We start from the raw sequence: 19,827 nt of genomic DNA, 5'->3' as shown, positions 1-19,827 counted from the left end.
TGGAAATTTCCACAAGACAATGATCTGAAGCATACTTCTCGTGCTGCACAAAAGTTTTTCGAAGACAATTCGATCACTCTTCTTGATTGCGCATTTTCGAGTGCCGACTTAAATTCAATAGAATATCTTTGGAACGACATAAAAAATGCACTCAGTGCTCAGAGTATCAAAAATTGGGATCAGGCCATGGCAGCATTGGAATCCATTTCTATTGAATGTTTTAGAAGTTTAATAATGTCAATGCAAAGGCGCTGTGCAACAGTAATAAAGCAAAAAGGATTTTCAACAAATTATTATTGTATTGATAATTTGAGATTTCGGTTGTATGTTTTATGATTTGGCTATTATTTTGCTTCGTTCTTATGTATTTGTCTATTTTTCGAAATGTATCATCTTCTGCTCATGTCTCAAAGTTATTTCACGCAAAGAACTGACATGCATTATACGCACATACCCTGCAGGAAAGTGATTAAGCACCAGCACCACCTATTTCACCCACCGCGATAATTCAATATACGTACATATGTGGTTTGGTTGATTATGTCAATAATTAATTACTCCATTTATATACAGCTCGCATTTTTTGTTTTTTTTTTGCATATACTGCGGATTGTACCAGTTACATTTTTGCTAACCAATAAAAATATTTTCCATACTTGAGCAAAACCCTGCAGAAAGTCCGAGACTTAAAAACAAAAATCACAGAAAATTAAAAAATAAGAGTTTCCGCTGACAACCTTCCGCATTTTTTCCGTAGAAAGATTATCTCAGTAGATAGAAAATTAAATAAGCTCAAAATCTGTTTATCCGAAAAATTTATAAAAAATTTTATACTTTTTTTATGTAAATTTTAATGGAGTTACGCCGACTTTTTCTAAGTGTTCCTAAGTGACTCGCACTGTTTTCGTTAGAATACGAATTATATTTTTGTATTACCAAAATTATATGCATCGGGTTACAGAAAGAAATAATAAAAATAACCTTTCTTTGCCTTCCGAGAAATCCCACTTAAGATCTCATAAATGGCACGATAATGTTTCGTCCTATCAAATATTGTAGCAGTAAAATCAGAGCGCAATATAAATATGAAATGGAAAATTTAATATTGGTTAGGAACATCGAACTACTGAAAAGGGAATCTAGAGGAGGACAATTAATTATATATAATTATTAATATGGAAAAGAAAAGGATGAATGCTAAATTCACTTGAAGCGTACCAATTTGGTGCTAATGAATTTCCCTACAGGGTAACATTGAGAATGCTTGTAGGTGTGTGCTCACACTATCGTTAGGGACAACATGCTGGCCAACTACAAGCAAATAAAATAAGAAACTAAACCAAAACAAAATTGGTGTCAAGTGCTTCCGAGATAGGCCATACAGCCACGGAATAAAGTTGATGATTGATGGGCTAACTTTTACAAATAATTCACTTTGCAAAAGAAAATTATAGAAGAGTCACTCAAGTTAGACTCTTTGGAGTGAAATGATGGTTTTTGATTGGCAGTTCTCCCCTTTGTTGGATTGAGTGGAATTGAATCTCTATTTTGTGGTAAACTAGATAGATAATATTTTCTTGAAAAGGAAAGTGCAAAGGAGGACGAAGAAAGCGAATCAGACGGCATAAAGAGAGCTTACTGCAACTGCTAACAGAAGGAGACGAAATTGTATTAGATATAATATTTTACTCTTTAAAATACCGAGTGCCTGCATGTCTCTGTCTAATTGTTTTCTTTGCGTGGTGTTTTCACCAGATCAGAGCTCTATAATTAAGGAAGATAGCCGGAAGTACACTTTTGCGACCCAAATTGGGGGACATCAGAATTCGTTTTAGAGGTATGGTTCCTTCGGCAAAGTTTGTTATTTTGATCCCTAAAATATGATTTTCACAGAGCAATGGGCGATTTTTTTATCTCCCCACAAATCGACCCGGTCTAATACACAGCAATAATCGTGCTAAAGAAAATGTTTGAAATGGAAAAAAGTGACAAAGAAGGATTCGCAAACTTATTATAGGGGGCAGATATCTCTATAAAACTACCTTTTAGCGATTTTATGAGGGAGAGGTAGAATGGGTTTTACTTTTTTTCGCAGCAGCAAAGCGACTTTAAGCTTATACCATGGTTTTTAACTAGAATTTCTAGAAAAATTCTCAGTATGCAGTTTTATACCTATGAAATTCTAGCACAGTAAGGTAGACCTTAGTTGGTAAAAAGTTCCATATAATTAAAAAAATTTCGTGCATTTGTTATATGGAGACAAAGGACAATAACGACAGGGAAAAAATTATATAAAATCATCCCCTAATCGATCTTTTGCGTGTTTGTTATCTCGGAGATGTCAATTGGTTGCCTGCCGTTCGATTCAGATCCTCAAGACGAATATCAGCCGGGCCATTCGTGCCATTCGTTCTTTTAGTTCGATTATAGTCACGTCAGATTTGGTTGACAGGATTTGCTGCTCAAGTCATCATTCGAATGAATTTATACTCCATAATTCATCGGAAGGTCTACTCTTTTTAATAAAGCAAAGATTAATGAAAAATATTTTAAGGTGTATTTCATTAAGCAAATCTTAAAAAAGGAAACCAACCCTTTACATAAAAAATTGTTTACTAACTTTTTATAAAAAAAATCCGCGCAGTTTTCATGGTGCTTACAACGTATAAAACAGAGTTCATTGAAAAATATTGAAGGGTTTTTTTTTTATTGCAGAGCCAACCGAGGCAGTTGTTTGGATGGGGTCGTACCTATCTCAAAATTAGTCGGAAATCAAGAGTCAATGAAAAATATTTATGGTTTTTTTTATTAAAATTTTCTTTTTAGTATAAATTAACCGATGAGTCATCCCTTATGTGACATTTTTTTTATAACTTTTTATACAAAACAATCCGTTTTTCATTTGTACATCCCCCTTTTTAATTAAATATCATTGGAAAATATTTGTCGAAAAGCAAATTAGTCGGAAAAATCCGCGTATTTTTCGCTTGTATATCCCCTATGAAAACAATTATGTAAAAAAATCACTTTTAGCCCAGTTGCAACTCACCGAACTAGGCAAGATAACAAAAAACATAATTTTTTTGGAGCGAAAATTATTATCCAACAACTAACAACTTTCACTAGGGTGTACGGTAAAACTGCTGACGATCGCCTAGCACGAGCACAACAGCAAAAGTATGCACATGCGAACAAACACATACACACATATGTAACTGCACATTTGCGAGCATGCTAGTGCTTTTTAGCCGGCAATGCCTTAACATATTCAGTCGTCGAAGAAAGCTGCAGCAAATCGGTTCGGTTAGAAGCAGAGTTTGGTCGCTGTTCATAGTTTATTTCCATTGTTTTCGTTTTTTAAATTGATAGTACTTTTACTAATCGCATTTGAGAACTTTGCGCAAAGTGAGTGGTGCGTATTTTCTTGTTATGATTTGTCAAAAAAGCTACAAATTAAATTAGGATGTTTATTCAGCCACTTATTTGTTATATTTGATAAGATAATTTTGTCGTATCATCAGTGATTGATGAGCGAGTGAACTAGGAATGATGAAGCAAATTTATGTGAACAAATATCAACAACAAAGTTAAGGGACCAGCCACCAAGCAATTGTAGCAAAATCGACAACATTGTGCGAAGTGAAAAATATGGCTCCTTACATACATACATACATGCAAACAGATGCACATATTTAATGAGTCGCCAAAGCCGGTATAGACGTGTTATGTGTGTGTAGTGATTTTTGCGCTACATTTATCTAAAGCATTTCTTTTGCTACTATTTACTGATCGTAACTGTCAATTGTAATCGGCGCAGCTGTATTACATCATATGGCGAATTGTGGCCATAAAAGAAATTAATGTTTTACATAATACATAGTATTGGCAATCTTTCACCTCTTAAGCACCACTTTATATTTTCGTAAATTCGTATTTTTGCGATGAAAAAATAAATTGGAATACAATATATATATATATATATATATTTAAATTTTAATTAGTTTTAAATTTGTTTTTTATTTTTCTTTTTTATTTGCATAACCGACTTTCCACTTTACTACAGAAATGGCGACGCTAACGGCTGGCCACTTGTTGCTGCTGCTTGGGCTCTGTTGTACCCTGGTGCAAGCCAGCTACCCGCTTAAGATACTCGGCCTATTTCCTCACCCCGGCATTAGCCATTTTCAATTTTTCCACCCAATTATGCGTGCATTGGCTGAGAAAGGTCACGATGTAACGGTGATAAGTCATTTTCCGGATAAAAGTCCACCGGCACGGTACAGAGATTTGCCGCTGAAAGGTCATGCAACTTTGATGAATAGTTTGGATTTGAAGGTATGTAAAAATGTATTAATAAGACGTTGTGCAGAATTTTTATTACAAACTCTTAATTTCGTACTCAAAAAATCGGTTAGCCTAATTGGCAGCACACATTATTGACCAAGTTCGGCAGTTTTGCTTTTGTTTGGGAATATTGTTTTTTTGACGATTAATATAAACCGAAAAGCGAGTTCTATGACTGGTGTGATACGAATATGTACAGACAACTGATACAGATAGACGCGCATAAAGATTTTCTGAAAGCGTTCATAGTTTGCTACGAAATTCAAAGTCGTCTCTGAGACATAATGAGCCCACTGTACGTTATGCTTTCTCTAAGTTTTGTATCCTGACTTTTTATGAGTAAAGTTATTCACAAGATAATATTTTTTCTCTTAGCAACTCGATCTGTTACCCATTTTCTGTTTTTTACGTTTGAGCTTTTTATCAACTAATGCAATTAAAAAAATCGCGTTTCCGCGACAGTTGGTTCTACGTTACCGGAACGATCCGGATGTATAACCGGCCAAAGAGTGTCACTCCAACGGTATTCCCTGTGCATGTGTAAGAGTACAACAACAAAAATTCGAACATGAATGATAGTCTAGACCAACACACTGACCAAAACTTGAAATTTTTGACTGTCATTCAAGTCCGTCATTCTGTCGTGTAAGTCCGTCACTACATAAGATGAAAAAAAAGCGACAAAGCGACACAAAAAATATATCCCAAATGGAAGTTGCAAAAATTGAGTCTATGCGACCACCAAGTTCTCCAAATGAGTTTTTATACACAAAAAAACTTCAAACACTCGCGGTTAGGGTGGGCCAATTTGTCGGGAACACTTTTTTTCGATATTTGGTTTCTACATCAAATTCTAAGAAATTGTAAAAGAAGTTATATATCTTTAATTAACCCGAAAGATACTAAAGAAGAAAAATCACACCTCCTGTTGAAAGTAAAAAGGATCTAAAACCAAAGTAATTGTCAATAAGTTATTAATTGTAAAAAAAAATAAATAATAATGTGTAGAAAAAGGTTTTTCATACAATTAAATCGGTTTTGGTTTTTTACAAATTCTTTATAAAAAAAATTGCATAATAACTTTTCCTATTACAATATTAAAAAAATATGTACATATAATTTGATTTAACCTTCATATTAACTTCGTACTAATTTAATATGCATATCTTCTTTTAATTGAAGACTATGTTTTAATATACTTTCTTTCGTTGAATGTGGAATCCGAATCTGCTAGGAACGATATCGAAATAAAAATTAGTGCGCCCTAATGTAGGTGCTAAACAATTATTAGTTCAACCAAAAACAAATTTTTCATACAGGATTTCCAGTAAATTTTTCTGTATGCAGTTATAACCAATTCCATTTTAGTATGTATGTACTTATGTAATAAGTAGCGAGTCTGAAGTGGCTAAAAATGTGTATTAATTTTTTTTGTCGAAAATGTCGCGCCTTTTCGTCAACAAAAAAAAGTATCATAGATAGTCGTGTATTGGAAAGCTGGAGTGCATGAGATGCCACTAGCGACGAATTTGTATTCGCATTTCGGCAGAAAGCTTGCGAAATTTTTAATTTCCACTCTACTAAAGCTTCATTTGCTTTCTTCTCCTTTTGCTACTGAAAATCTTTTCAAACCAGTAAAGTGCGAGCGAGTACTAAGTTTACAATTAATAGTTTTTGAAATTGGATATGTATCCACGTATTTACGGTATCCTTGTTACTAATTCATGTCTTTCTGAGAATTGTTTACAAATTTGTTGTAGTAATTGACACTATTATTATATGTAAGCTTATTTTCATTTTCTTACGAAGTCCACTACCCAATACATATATGTATACACGCACCACTCCCACATTACCATTGAACTTGCAGGCGCAGCCTTTCAGCGAAGTGAACATAAATCTTCACATCTTGAATTTTTGCTATTGTTCTAATGTTGAATTCTTTTCTTGTAGTTCTTCGAAAGCCCGCCTTTCTATAGTCATTTCGCGGAATTCTTTTTGCTTCATGAATGGGGGAAAGACGCCTGCAATCACACTTTGCGTTCCGATGCTTTGGCACAGGTGTTGCGACAACGGCAACGTTTCGATGTAATCATCATGGAGCAATTCAACAGCGATTGCATGGTGGCCGTGGCACATCAGCTGAAAGCGCCATTCATAGCGCTGAGTAGGTGAGTGAGACCGATGGAGATGTACATATGTAGTATTTCATTTGTTTTGAATAACGCCGCTAATTGCATTTTTAATAATTCAAATACATACATATTTATGCTTTCCATTGTTATTCGTAAAAATGTAGTTGCGCCATGATGCCTTGGCATTACGAGCGTATGGGTGTGCCCATTGTCACATCTTCCGTACCAGCACTTTTTATGGGACAATCAGAATCGATGAACTTCAGTGCTCGACTTGCCAATTGGTTCACCTTCCACGCTATGCGTTGGCTTTATGAGTAAGTAGCTAGCGGATCCTTGAATATTTGGATTTTTCTCTATAAATTTTTCTCTTCCCGCTTAATAGTATTTACAGCACAAGAGCCGCCGATGCAATGGTTCGTTACAAATTTGGTCATGATCTTCCCTCTGTTGCAGAATTGGCAAAAGAAACTTCATTGTACTTTGTGAATCAGCACTTTTCACTGAGCGGCGTTAAGTCACTACCACCATCCGTTATCGAACTGGGCGGTATACATATACAGAAAGCCAAACCTTTGGATCCTGAGTTGCAAAAGTTTATTGACAACGCCGAACACGGCGTGGTTTTCATCAGCTGGGGTTCCATGATACGCGCCGAGACTTTGCCAGCTGCCAAACGTGAGGCCATTTTGCGCGCTGTAAAACGTCTGAAACAGCGCGTCATTTGGAAATGGGAGAATACGACATTGGATAACAAACCAGACAATTTATACATTAGCAAATGGTTGCCACAACGCGATATACTCTGTCATCCCAATGTGAAGGTATTTATGTCGCATAGCGGATTGATGGGTACCTCAGAGGCAGCTTATTGTGGTGTCCCCATTGTAGCTACACCCATATATGGTGATCAGTTCTTGAATGCGGCGGCGATAGCACACCGTGGTATGGGTGTAATATTGCACTTTCACGCTTTCACGGAGAATTCAGTGCTCAGATCGATTAGGGAGGTGCTAAAGAAACAGTAAGTTTAACCGCATGTATGTTTAACTACATGGAAGTTTCAACATATTTCTTTTATTTTTATTTTTAGATATATGGACAACGCCAAAGCGGTATCCTTTTCCTATAAGCATCGTCCCCAAACCGCGCTTGAAACAGCCGTCTGGTGGGTGGAATATGTTGGCAAAACTGAGGGTGCTCCACTTACTAAAGCCGATGCGGTATATTTATCACGCTTTGTCTATCACTCGCTGGATGTTTATCTATTCATCGGCTTCATTTTGTTCGTTTCGGTACTAAGCTGGAGTTTTATTTGTGGCAAACTTTGCGCACGCCGCCCCAAATCAGAGAAACGAAAGACTGATTAAGCACATCGCTGAGTTTTGTGATATTTTTGTGGTTGTGTATAGAACTTCACAACGGCGAAATATGAACATTTTTAAACTATTGTAGATAAATTTTAGCGTACTAACTGTAGTCATATGCAACTTCTTGGATATAATACTAGCAATCTGCACTTGTTTCACACAGGTTTATCATAAAAAAGTTTATTATACTGAATTAAAATATAAAAAAAAAATGATTTGTTAGAACATTTTGAAACGATGACTCAAACGATTGAATTAGATGAACTCCAATATATGGTTAAAAAAACTCTCGAAAGTGACTCCTAGATGTCAGTAGTGAATAATTCCTAGAGGGTAGACTTTTTTTATGTCATCTTTGACATTTGTGAAGTAAACAGATGTACAATTTTACACAACTCATCAAATTTGAACAAAATTATTTAAACTTATCGATCTTTAAGAACAACAAATCGATAAATTAGTGATTTTTTGGTTGGTGAAAAAATTTCAAAGACTACTTCTGTCGAGGACCTCGGAAAAGGGCCTTGTTCGAGCTTCGATCACAACCGCAGTGTTGTATGATTTGTGATAGCATCACGTTCGAAGTGTCAAAAATTCGACAAATGTTTCGCGCCAATACAAATAAATCGGCATCAAAAATTTTTTGTTTGCCGAACATCAGAAAAGTATCAGTTGAGCAATTGCAACAGTGTTGCCCAAGGACTGGCAACTCAAAAACTGGACGAACAATTAGGCATTAATGAGTAGGCTGCTTGGCGGATTTTACCCATGTGCCCATTTAAATGATGCAATTTTTTACATATAATTGTTAAAAGCCGTATTTTGAATAAAAATAGTGAAACATGAAAGAATCTAAATTTTTACATCTTTTATTTTAAAACAACATCTAGGCGCGTTATATAAAAAAAAATCGAGCGTGCGTTAAATGCAGAAAATGCACAAGGCTGCCAGCAAGAAAAAAAGTCAATGCGATTTTTGAACTCGAAACTTGCACTTTATTGTACCAAAATTCTGTATACATGGATTTTATTCAAAGATTATTAGTAAAAAGTTTGATGAAAATGATATTACATGGTTTTTGTTGTAGTATAATAAAATAATCAAAAATTGTCAATGTATAGCGTACATTTTCTTTTATCGCTGACATCATATTCAAGTTACTTTTACTGACTACATAGTCCCGATGGTAACATTCAATAGGAATTTTGCCACTCTCTTTCTATCTAAAGAAGAATGGAAGAAGGGATTCTCTCTAAACAACATCGGCACTACAGTCTACACAGATGGCAGTGAAATGGATTGTGGTGATGGAGCTGGTATATAATATATTCTCACAGACTTAAAATTAAGAAATCTGTGCGTCGCCATAATACCAGCAGTGTCTTCCAGGAAGTACTGGCAATTGGGGAAGCCTGTAGGCTACTAATCGCAGATTTCTCTTTTAAGGGCAATGTCGCTATTCTTTCGGATAGCCAAGCTGCAATCCAAGCACAGGGTTCGGCTACAACAACCTTTCAAGTGGTGGAACACAGTAGGAATAGCCTTATCATCTTGAGTGAAAACCTTAAAGTTACCTTAATCTGGGTCCCGGGACATCGGAACATTTAAGGTAACCCAAAAAGCAGATGAACTGGCAAGAGGGCGATCTGACATGAATAACGCTCTTGCAGAATCGGTATTCACACCATTAGGTGCAGTCAAGTGTGCGATTTCCCTAAAATACCTCCGAATCGCAGATTGTAGATGGAAAGACCAGACGAAATGCAAAATTAGCAGAATGTTATGGCCCACCTACAACCTCAAGCAATCGTCGACATTGATAAACATGAAACGACGGGACGCCTGGAGACTAACGGCAGTCATAACTGGCTTTTGGTCTGTGCAGTTGGGTTCTGGTAATAATTTTTGTAACAAGCTGGTGTACCATCCGTGTAGGTTTAACGAACTTATCCTGATGGTCTGTTTGATAGTACGTATGCGCATGTTTCCAATCATAAAATCTAGTCGTTCTAATCTACTTGCCTGTTTCTCGGCAACACTAAGACTACTCGAGCTATTTATACAGCTGAATGAAATAATTTCTGAACCCTCAGCTCTAAATAATTTTACTTATAACACAATAGAATAGTGTATAACAAAATAGCCGGTAACCCTTCTAGCCATCTCTCCTCTGCCCTCGGCCCATACTCTTTCTAAGCTCAACAATTAGCTCTTAATGATTTTCAAGTTCAACTCACATCCCATTTACTCGCATAGGAAGCAAAGTGCAGTATTTATTATATTATAAAAAAAAGATAATTCGGATGAAACGTCACGCAAAGTGCGCACAAATGATCGCTCGCATAGAAAGTACACCAAAAATAAAATAATTCATTGGCGCGTACACTTCTGTTAGGTGTTTGGCCGAGCTCCTATTCCTGTTTGTGACGACCATTTTGATGTTGTTCAAAAGTTTTAAGGCGACTCTGAACAGCAAAAGGATTTTTATGAGGAATTTTTTCATAGCAGAAATTTTCTCGGAGGTTTGCCTTTGCCTGCCGAGGGGCGACCGGTCTTAGAAACAACTTTTTCTATCATTTTGATGTTTCGTGTGCGGAGACTCGAACCTACGCAGTCCCGAATGCTAATCACGCACCAACCCATTCGGCTATGGCATCGAAAGTGCACATAAAAAGTTTAAAAACGTAAAACACTAATTAACAAAAATTTTAAGATGCCAAATTAATTGCGGATTTTTTTTCAACTCTTGCGAGAGCCAATAGAATATGTAGATACAAGTTGTCTATGATCATAGATTTTAATCTAAAGATTTTGTATGTAAGCTTTGTATGGCTTTTGTTCGTAGCATGTGAAGCATTAGAAGAAGATTTTTGTTTTCGAATGACTCGATTACTCTAAGCATTTCATATAATATTCTAAAGGCAAAAAGTTGATAAGCTCTATATTTCTTTTCGAGAATATATATACTCGTATTGTATTTGAAAATTCTTGGCACGACTTCTAATTATATTTACAACCGTGGATAATGAAACAGATGTGCAACATTTTCCCCAGTTTTGGCTATTTTACTTTTCTATTAATTTTTAATAAAACTTTAACTCATTATATAAATGCAGCAAAACCCATATAAGTTGCTTTTTTAAACTGTTTTTTGCAACTTTTAATTAAAATTTCAAACTTTTTTTAACAGAATTTTCAGAGTAATTTTTGGCATGCAGTTTTATAGCCCATTCAATTTCAGTATAATAAAGTGCTACCGCCGTAGCCGAATGGATTGGTGCGTAACTACCATTCGGGAGTGCGTAGGTTCGAATCTGCGTGCATTAACATCAAATAATAGACAAAGTTTTTTCTAATAGCGGTCGCCCCTCGGCAGGCAATGGCATACTTCCGGGTATATTTCTGCTTTGAAAAAGCTTCTCATAAAAAACCATTTGCCGTTCGGAATCGTCCTAAACCTTTAGGACCCTCCATTTGTGGCACAACATCAAGACTCACAGCACAAATAGGAGGAGGAGCTCGGTCAAATATCTAACAGGGGTTTACGCGTTAATTATTATTTTTTTTATGCGCACGTTGCAGGTGTCTATAAATTACCGTTGATTTTTACCGCTGATTTTTGCTGACGATGCTAGCCAATTTCTTCCATATACAAGAAATTGTCGAGCGTACTTTGAAGCAATTCCTTGCAGACTAGTGTAGTTTATTCTATATATTTATCAACATCCACTAAGATAAATACTTTGCGGATATCTCTTGCATTCCAATTAATTAAGAGAAAAATATTGAATGTAACGTAAATAGGGAATTAGATAATTAATTTATAAACTAATAATTAATATGCATTTTTTCAAAGATGGGTCGTGCGCAGCATTGCACAGTTGAGGAGTGGAGTCTTGTTGTCTATCTTCAAGAACTAAACAAAATCTTATAAATTTATCCCTGAGTACCTTGGACGGTTCAAAATTTTTGTTGTATATGCCCTTAAACCAAAAAATCTGCAGTATGACGTGGTGGCAAAAAGAAAACTACTTGTATTTCTGATAATTAATTTGTTACTCTTACCAAGAGGGATCCTCTTAAGTCATCAAAGGCCATTGCAGCCGCCTAACATAGGTGGTCCGCAAGGAGAGAGGAGACTACTCATATCGACTGTGATGGACTCTATCGTATTATATGCGGCGCCGATATGGGCTGAGGCTAAACATAGCCATATGCGTGAGGTAGTTCGCACCCACAGAAGCAGCGCACTACGTACTGCATGCGCTTATAGACCGGTATCAGACGACGCAATATACGTTGTTGCTAGCAAGGTACAAGTTGATATTCATGCAATGGAGTTGTATGATACAACATGAACCTACTAAGTAGGATAGCTCGTAAAGTTCCTCTGATGAAACAAGCAAATTTAAGGAGGAAAAAAATTCTGCTCACGAGCACAAGTCATGGTGTGGGCCAGAGGGTATGAAAAAATGGTATAACAAACTTTCGAGCGATGAAAATAAAATAAATTTATATGGAAATGGCATGTCCAGTGGGACATTTGCGACATTTCTTCAAAGAAATAATCGTCCAGATATGTGGCAAGGCTTCTTTAAAGTGCAGCTAATCACAGAGTTTTATTACCGACTCGCTTTCGTTAAAAAAGCAGAAAAATGTACGAACATTTTACACCGAATTTTCTTATTGATTCGACGCTGATTTCAAACGAGGATTTCAACAGATTTTAGCAAAGACAGAGCCCTACGACCCCATATGTATGGAAGTCTTTTAGTTCATAAATTTTACAAATTTTAAATATACAAAATTAAATTATTTAATAATTTAATTTTCATACCACTCCCGAAGACTTTCTGGCAGACGTTCTCACAGCAGTCGGTTCTACGTGACAAGAACGGGCTGGATTATATCGGGCCAAGGACACGTACATGTATGGGTAATATTTATGCTGCTACAACAATTAAAAGAAGAACTTTCTGGCAGTGGGCCTTGAATAATCAGTCAGTGCGGTGACTGGATATCTGGGTATTGGATTCTTGGAGTGTTATTACATTAGGTAAACTTATTCCTTTTGAATTATTCCCAAATAAATAGTGTTTCTTATTTATACCAATTACTTTTCGGGTCCACCCTACATAAATTCGAAACGGCATAATTTTGGTATGAAAATGCAATAAACAAATATTGAATAACAATTGCATATGTATGTATGTACATATGATACATCATAGGTGGGAAAATACTATATAAACAATGATATAAAAACTCGACTACTTTAAAAACCTATTGTTTAATAATGCAAGAAAAACTAATAAATCAACATTCAATGACGAAGTAAAAAAGGAAACACTAAATAAATAAACAAAAAATCGCCAAATAAGCACGAACTAAGTGTGAAGCCGAAACCGCCAATTAAAATATTAAATAATTAACTACAATGGCATTGTAAGTAATTGAGGAAGAAGAAGAGCTTTGATGTAATTGAATGCAATTAATTCAGTAGCAATCAAAGTTAATTAAATTTAAGCTTAAACCGAGGGAGGAGACTTGTAAACCACAAAAACCAAAAACACAAAAACACAAAAAAAAAACAAAAAACAAAAAAAAAATAAAAATTAAAAGGAAAACACAAAAATGCAAAAACCACAGTTGGCAGCAATGAAAAACGAATGCGCTGTAAAATTCGATTTGTCCGCAAGCCTTTAACACTAGAAAGACTGAAAGTTAGTATATACCTATATTGCCCAAATGCAGCCAAAATGGCTGAATTATGAAAAAATGACTAATTTGTAAAGAAATTTGTTTAAAGGTAATTTTTAATATTTTTTATATTATTTAGTACAATACATATTAACAAAAAAAAATTTACTTCACTTGGAAAAAAAAAAAATTTATTAATTTTTATTTGTACAGGGTGACTGATGAAAGCCGCTACCAAAAAAAAATTGAATAACTTTTTTTCTTTTTAAGTTATCTGTTCCATTTTTGTTTTAATTTGCAGATTGATCTTTAAAATTTATTAAAATGGATAACTGGGACACGCAAACAAGAATTTGGATAGTCCGCCGCTATCACGCACTGGGGTCCGTAGTTTTGGTACAGAGAGAGTACAGGCGGATGTTTGGCGGCGATCCCCCGAGCAGATGGACCATAATGAGACTGGTGAATAATTTTGCTGAGCAAGGAACAGTCGCAAGAAGGCCTTATCATCGAAACCCACCAGTTCGGACGGAGGAAACGATCGCTGCTGTAGCTGCAGCTATACAAAGCAATCCAAGGGTTTCAACAAGAAGCTTATCTGCTCAACTTGGTGTCAGCCGACAGTCTTTGCAAACAATAATGCACAAAGATTTAGACGTATTTCCCTACAAAATTCAAATGGTTAACAAACTGAATGCAGCAGACTTGCCGATTCGCTTGGAATTTTGCCAGAAGATCCTGCAAATGGTGGAAGAAGACCAAAACATGTTAAACTGCCTTTTCATGTCTGATGAGGCTCATTTCGATTTAAACGGCAATGTTAGCAAACAAAATTGTCGAATATGGAGTACTTCTAACCCACAGATACTCCACGAGACGGAATTGCATCCTCTTCGCGTGACAGTGTGGTGTGCGGTTTCTTCACGCTGTATTGTCGGGCCTTATTTTTTTGAAGAAAATGGTCACACCGTTACGGTTACTGGAGACCGTTATTTGAAAATGCTGAAAGAATTTTTCTATCCAGAACTACGCCGAAAGAGAATTCCTTTCAACTCTGTGTGGTTTCAACAAGATGGGGCAACGTCTCACATAGCCCAGACTGTTATGACAGAGTTGCGACGAAAATTTCCCAATAAACTGATTTCAAGAAACTCCGAATTTCGTTGGCCCCCCAGGTCGCCTGACCTTACTGCACCTGACTTTTTCTTGTGGGGTTTATGTAAGCAAGAAGTTTATAAAACAAAGCCAACAAATTTGGATGAACTAAAACAATCCATTCGGGCAACAATTGCGGCTATTCCTGTCGCAACTCTCAAAGCAGCAATGAACAACTTTTTACTAAGATGCCGCACTTGTGTCAACGAGCATGGGGGCATTTAAATTCAATTATTTTTAAAACTAGTTAAGCTACATTTAATAAAATTTAATGACCTTCAACTTGAAAAAAAATAAATGAATTCCATACACTAAAAACAAAGTTATTTGAGTTTCTTAATGTAGCAAAATTCATCAGCCACCCTGTACATTTTATGCAAATCAAGGTGGAAATCTTTTTATGTGTACATCTTCCGCACACATATTTTTGACATTTTGCCCATATACAATATTATTTGTTTTGTTGTTGTGTCAAAGTCGTATTTGACAAATAATGCAACCCATTATGCATTTGATGATTTTGCAGTTGATCTTTTTGGGTCTTCATGCTCTGATGAATTTTTCTCTCTTGCAGCTCTGTATTCAGTGGAAAACTGTTCTGCCAATTGAAACAAGAACTCTTTTTCTTGTATTTGTATTCCTGTCGTTTCTTTGTAAAGGATCCAAGCATTTATTGCAACCAAATCTAAAATATTGAAAAATATTTGGAGGGGCCATCTACGAGAACTAGATTTTACTGTGTATTTTCTGGTCATTTGATCTATCATATCAAATCCACATTTTGTGCTGTTATAAAATTGTATAGATTCCGGTAACATTTTTTTATTACTTTTATCAATTTACACAAATTTATGCTTAGAACTTAGAACAGCTACTCTTTTATTTAGTTTGTGTAAGTGTAAGAACACAATTCTCTGATTTATATAGCAGAGTGGAAAAACGAGACATCTTATCCTTCCTTTGTTTGGCTGCTTTGGGTAGTTCTCTTTTGTTTGCTCTAATATTTCCAACTAGAGTTGTTTTTTTGGCCAATCATTTTGTCGCGTGTGACAAGCTAGTGAAAAAGTTATCGGTCGTGATATTTCTTCCACAGTTTGTACATATATGGCCCGACAAGTTTCAGCATTGACGATGGTCGTTGTTCATCTTTCCCCAAATAAGGAAAACCATTTAAAATATATTTGCTACTAACATCTGATGCAAGCCAGAATTTGATGCTAAATTTGTTGGGTTTATCAGGCATATACTGGATAAACCTGCACCTGGCTTTTGACGGAAATAATTGCTCGTCAACTGTTATATTTTGCCCTGGTTGATAGCAAGTTTGACTATTTTCAATGAACTTGTCCCATATTTCCGAAACCAAGGCAAATTTATTTGTTTGTAGGCGTCTACTTCTTTCGCTTCTTCTGTCAAACCGAATAAATCATAGGATTTGCTTGAACTTTTCTCTGGCCATAGTTTTTCTAACGTGACAACGTCATAAGAAAATATTGATAGAATGGTTGCAATTTTCAAAACAAAATTTTAATTTTATTTGTTTGATAGATATTTTGTATGGATATAGAGAAGGAGGTAAATGGAATCGCAATGGAATAGGTCAAGTTACATTTACACAAACGTGAAAAATGACAAAACATTTATCAAATTCATGAAAGATATCTTCAATTTCGATTGTGCATCAGACGTTAATAAGTCAAAAACACTAAGAGGCACTATCATCGATTTGCTTTTTTCAAGACACTTTACACTCGAAACACTCCCTTTCATTTCCTACTATTTCTATCATCGTCCTATTCTCAACAGAGATATGGTTCATTACCATGCACACAGGAAGAAGGCATATGCAAATACAAATATGTGAATTTATATACCTACATATGCGCATATACATACATATATGCTCACTCAAGTAGGAGAGAGCAAGATGTCGAACGTTGCCGTTCGTTTGCTTTGTTCGTTCCGCGCTTTCGCTTGCAGTTCATTCAAGGTAACGACAAATGAGCAAGGTAACTACAAATAAGCAAGGTAACGACAAATGAGCAAGGTAACACTAATGAGCAAGGTAACGACACATTTTTTCGTGCGTGCAGCCGGCTAAATCGATTTATAAGACGTTATCACGTCAAAATCGGGACCCCACTTTGCTGACCATAAATAAGTCAGCTTTAAATTTTTTTGCTTCGTAAGCTCCACGAGCATATAAAATCCCAATAAATGCAAATCCCGGTAATGATGTTGTCCAATCGTTCCTCGAATTTCGGCGGCCTTCTTCTTCTGTGCACTTTTTTATACTATGATTGATAATATAGTTATCTGTTATCAACGAGAATGCACTGATAGGATTATCTGCCATAATGTTCCTTTTTGCGTAGCCTGTTGGGCCTTTTACAGCCTTGAAAATACAAGCAGATGGTAACCTTCCAGGAATACCACATTCGTGAAATTTTGACCACACAGTACCATCGGCAGCTGTTTCAATCTCCTGAAAGATATTTTCAGTTTTTTCATCAAAGTCTGCACTATTTAACACCCTACACCTTTTCCTGGGCATATTGATGACACTTTTATTTTCATCGTTGGTGATCGACTCTTCATCACTATCGTCAGTGTCAGATGTTTCACTTTGAATATAATCCGCTTCATCTTCAGATGATAGTTCAGAATTTTTTGCATCTGACTCTATATCGGAGCACTCATCACTTATGTTTGTTAGCTTTTCCAATAACTCACTTCTATTCGACATTTCTTTCATGAATTTAGGGAACAAAAGAAATAAAATAAACAATTTCTTAGAACAAGTATTCGAATAACAAGTACTACTTTAGCTTATTGAGCAACTGCAACTTATCAAGAATACTGCCAAATCGATAAATTATCATGTGGCAGCAACCGAAAAATGCTCTAACGGTAAAATGAAAACTGTTATTTCAGTACAGAGCCGGACTGGTCATATAAGAAATTTACTCAATTCAATAAGAGCCATTTGATTATTTAAAATTGTCTAACTAGTCATAATAACTGCTTTTGGGCAATATAGGTATAACACATATGAATATAATGGAAATGAAGGAGGGGGAGGTAACTACAATTATTAATAAACGAATTTATATGTTGTACAAAAAGTCACAAAATTCTAAGGAATTGTGTCATTATATAAGTACAGTGCACTCGCGATAACTCGAACTAATTAAAACAGGCGCTGTTCGATTTATCGAATTTGTTCGACTTATCAATTGAGTGTGCTATGTTAAAAAAACAGTCATCGATAACGATTTTTCGATCGATTGTTGAAAATGGAAGCCAGTAGAAAATTTCTGTAGTATAGTTTCGTTATACGAATTACATTTTGGTCCATTGGCTGGATCAATGGTGTCACATTCGGCGGCATAAACATAGTTAAAATTAAACCATCCTCGGACTTTAATTCGATTTCTTTGGGATGTGATGGGGCATTATCAATTAGAAGAAGAGCCTTCTCAGGTAGTCCCCATCTTTCAAATTTTTTCTTACCTAAATATTAAAGTCATTTAACTTGGTTAAAACAATTGTTTTAATTAATCTGGATTTTACCTGCGGCACGAACGAATTATGAAACCAGTCTTTGAAAATCGCCGAAGTCATCCAGGCTGATTTGGAATTTTTGTACTCCACCGGACAGTTAAAATTTTTGAAAACTCGAGGATTTCTTGCTTTGTCAATAACGAGAAGTTTAAGCTTATGGTTGCCGGTAGTTAGTGCAAGCCATAAATTGCCTTATCTTTCTTTTTTATAAGACTTATGGTGGACTTGGCTACCCCATATTCCTTCGCTAGAGAAGTAACACTACGTCCACGTTTAATTTTGTTAAGGACTTCAGCCCTCTCTTTTAATGTTAAACACTTCAACCTTTTACGATCCATTACTCACGTGCACTGATATACTACAAATGACAAATTTAAAGCAATTTGGTCAATGCAAGATGTTGTTCCCAGAAAACTAACGGGATATTAACGCCGAAATATTCATATGGACAATACTCTAGTATACATATAATTTATATACATATACTATTACATATGTATCTATGTACAAAATATACATGTTTGAAAAGAATGTGTGTACAAATAAATTTGTTTTTTTGTTCGAGTTATAGCGCTTTTTTATTGTTCGAGTTACAAAGAAGTCAATAGGGGAAAAATGTGTTCGAGTTAGCACGTCGTTCGACTTAGCGGCTATTCGAGTTACCGCGAGTGCACTGTAATTGTTTTTCTAGTTGAAACTAAAAAGGCAGTCAGAATGACTTTCTTGGGCAATCTAAAATTATTTGTTAGCAACAAAGTTGCAGCAACATTATTAATGCAGCATTCCATGCAACTTGTTTAAGTGTAGAATATCATTAAAATGCAAAACCAAATGACACTATTAAATACACATTCACATTTCATCCATACAATGAAGGCCTAACATCTACTAAGCGAAAGAATTATGAAAAATCCATGCAAATTTTCAGCCATTTTAGACTTAAACTTTAAACTAAAATTTAAAGGGCTATAAAACAGCGAACACAACTTTTTTAATTCTGATTAAAAAGTTTGAAAATTTGCACAATTTTTATAATCTTGTTGTAAAATGGCCCGGATTTATATCCGATCATGGACTGTCACTCCAACAGCATTCCCCATATGTAACTATGCTGCTACAACAACAACAAAAGTCCATCGATTCTTACCAAAACTTACGTCAAAAACTATTCAAACCATTGCAGAAATGTGGGGCGAAAGCAACCAAGCTATGTCTTAAAACAAAATTATGAAAATCAAAAAACAACTGAAATAGTCAAAACTGGTCAAAATAACGTGTAAATCGAAAATTGACCAACATTTTTGTCAACTTGCAAACGGTTGCGTGTGTGTGGCAAATTTGACGATTTTTCTCATTTCATTTGAAATTTTGAAGTGTGCACATGAGCGGACAAATGGCAACATTTAGCAGACCTGCAGCCAAATTGATCGCATTTTCTTCCTCTTATTTTCTTCCCTTCTTTTCATGCACAAATAAATACCACACAATATAAACATTTTGGATTTGTTTTCCGTTTGTGGCCCACATAAGTAGCAAGTTTCAAACATAAAACTTCAAAA

General features: G+C 35.5%; 2 protein-coding genes across 4 annotated transcripts in view; one reads left to right on the top strand and one right to left on the bottom strand.

The window, feature by feature from the left end:
• LOC128868709 (protein Atossa) overlaps nt 1–19,827 on the bottom strand; it is a 251,576-nt gene that overhangs the window by 218,688 nt on the left and 13,061 nt on the right. The gene's annotated exons all lie outside the window — the stretch shown is intronic.
• LOC128868710 (UDP-glycosyltransferase UGT5-like) lies at nt 3,254–8,706 on the top strand. Of its 2 annotated transcripts, none has more exons than XM_054111133.1 (6): nt 3,254–3,405; nt 4,064–4,335; nt 6,298–6,515; nt 6,644–6,796; nt 6,865–7,503; nt 7,573–8,706. In XM_054111133.1, the coding sequence occupies exons 2-6, from the start codon at nt 4,066–4,068 to the stop codon at nt 7,847–7,849; spliced, it is 1,557 nt and encodes a 518-aa protein (XP_053967108.1). In that variant the 5' UTR covers nt 3,254–3,405; nt 4,064–4,065; the 3' UTR covers nt 7,850–8,706. The 2 variants fall into 2 exon arrangements, with proteins under 2 accessions (XP_053967108.1, XP_053967107.1); XM_054111132.1 differs by having other exon boundaries at nt 3,254–3,412.

This window comes from Anastrepha ludens, chromosome 6 (assembly GCF_028408465.1).
Source record: "Anastrepha ludens isolate Willacy chromosome 6, idAnaLude1.1, whole genome shotgun sequence".
NCBI classification, from domain to species: Eukaryota; Metazoa; Arthropoda; class Insecta; order Diptera; family Tephritidae; genus Anastrepha; species Anastrepha ludens.
Note: the sequence above shows the minus strand (reverse complement) of the source record. Positions and strands in the feature narration are given on the sequence as shown.

Coding starts and splice junctions, on each gene's coding strand:
- LOC128868710 (XM_054111133.1), top strand. CDS start 4,066: ATGGCGACGCTAACGGCTGGCCACTTGTTGCTGCTGCTTGGGCTCTGT. Junction 4,336..6,297: donor TGAATAGTTTGGATTTGAAG/GTATGTAAAAAT, acceptor CTTTTCTTGTAG/TTCTTCGAAAGCCCGCCTTT. Junction 6,797..6,864: donor GCTATGCGTTGGCTTTATGA/GTAAGTAGCTAG, acceptor CCCGCTTAATAG/TATTTACAGCACAAGAGCCG.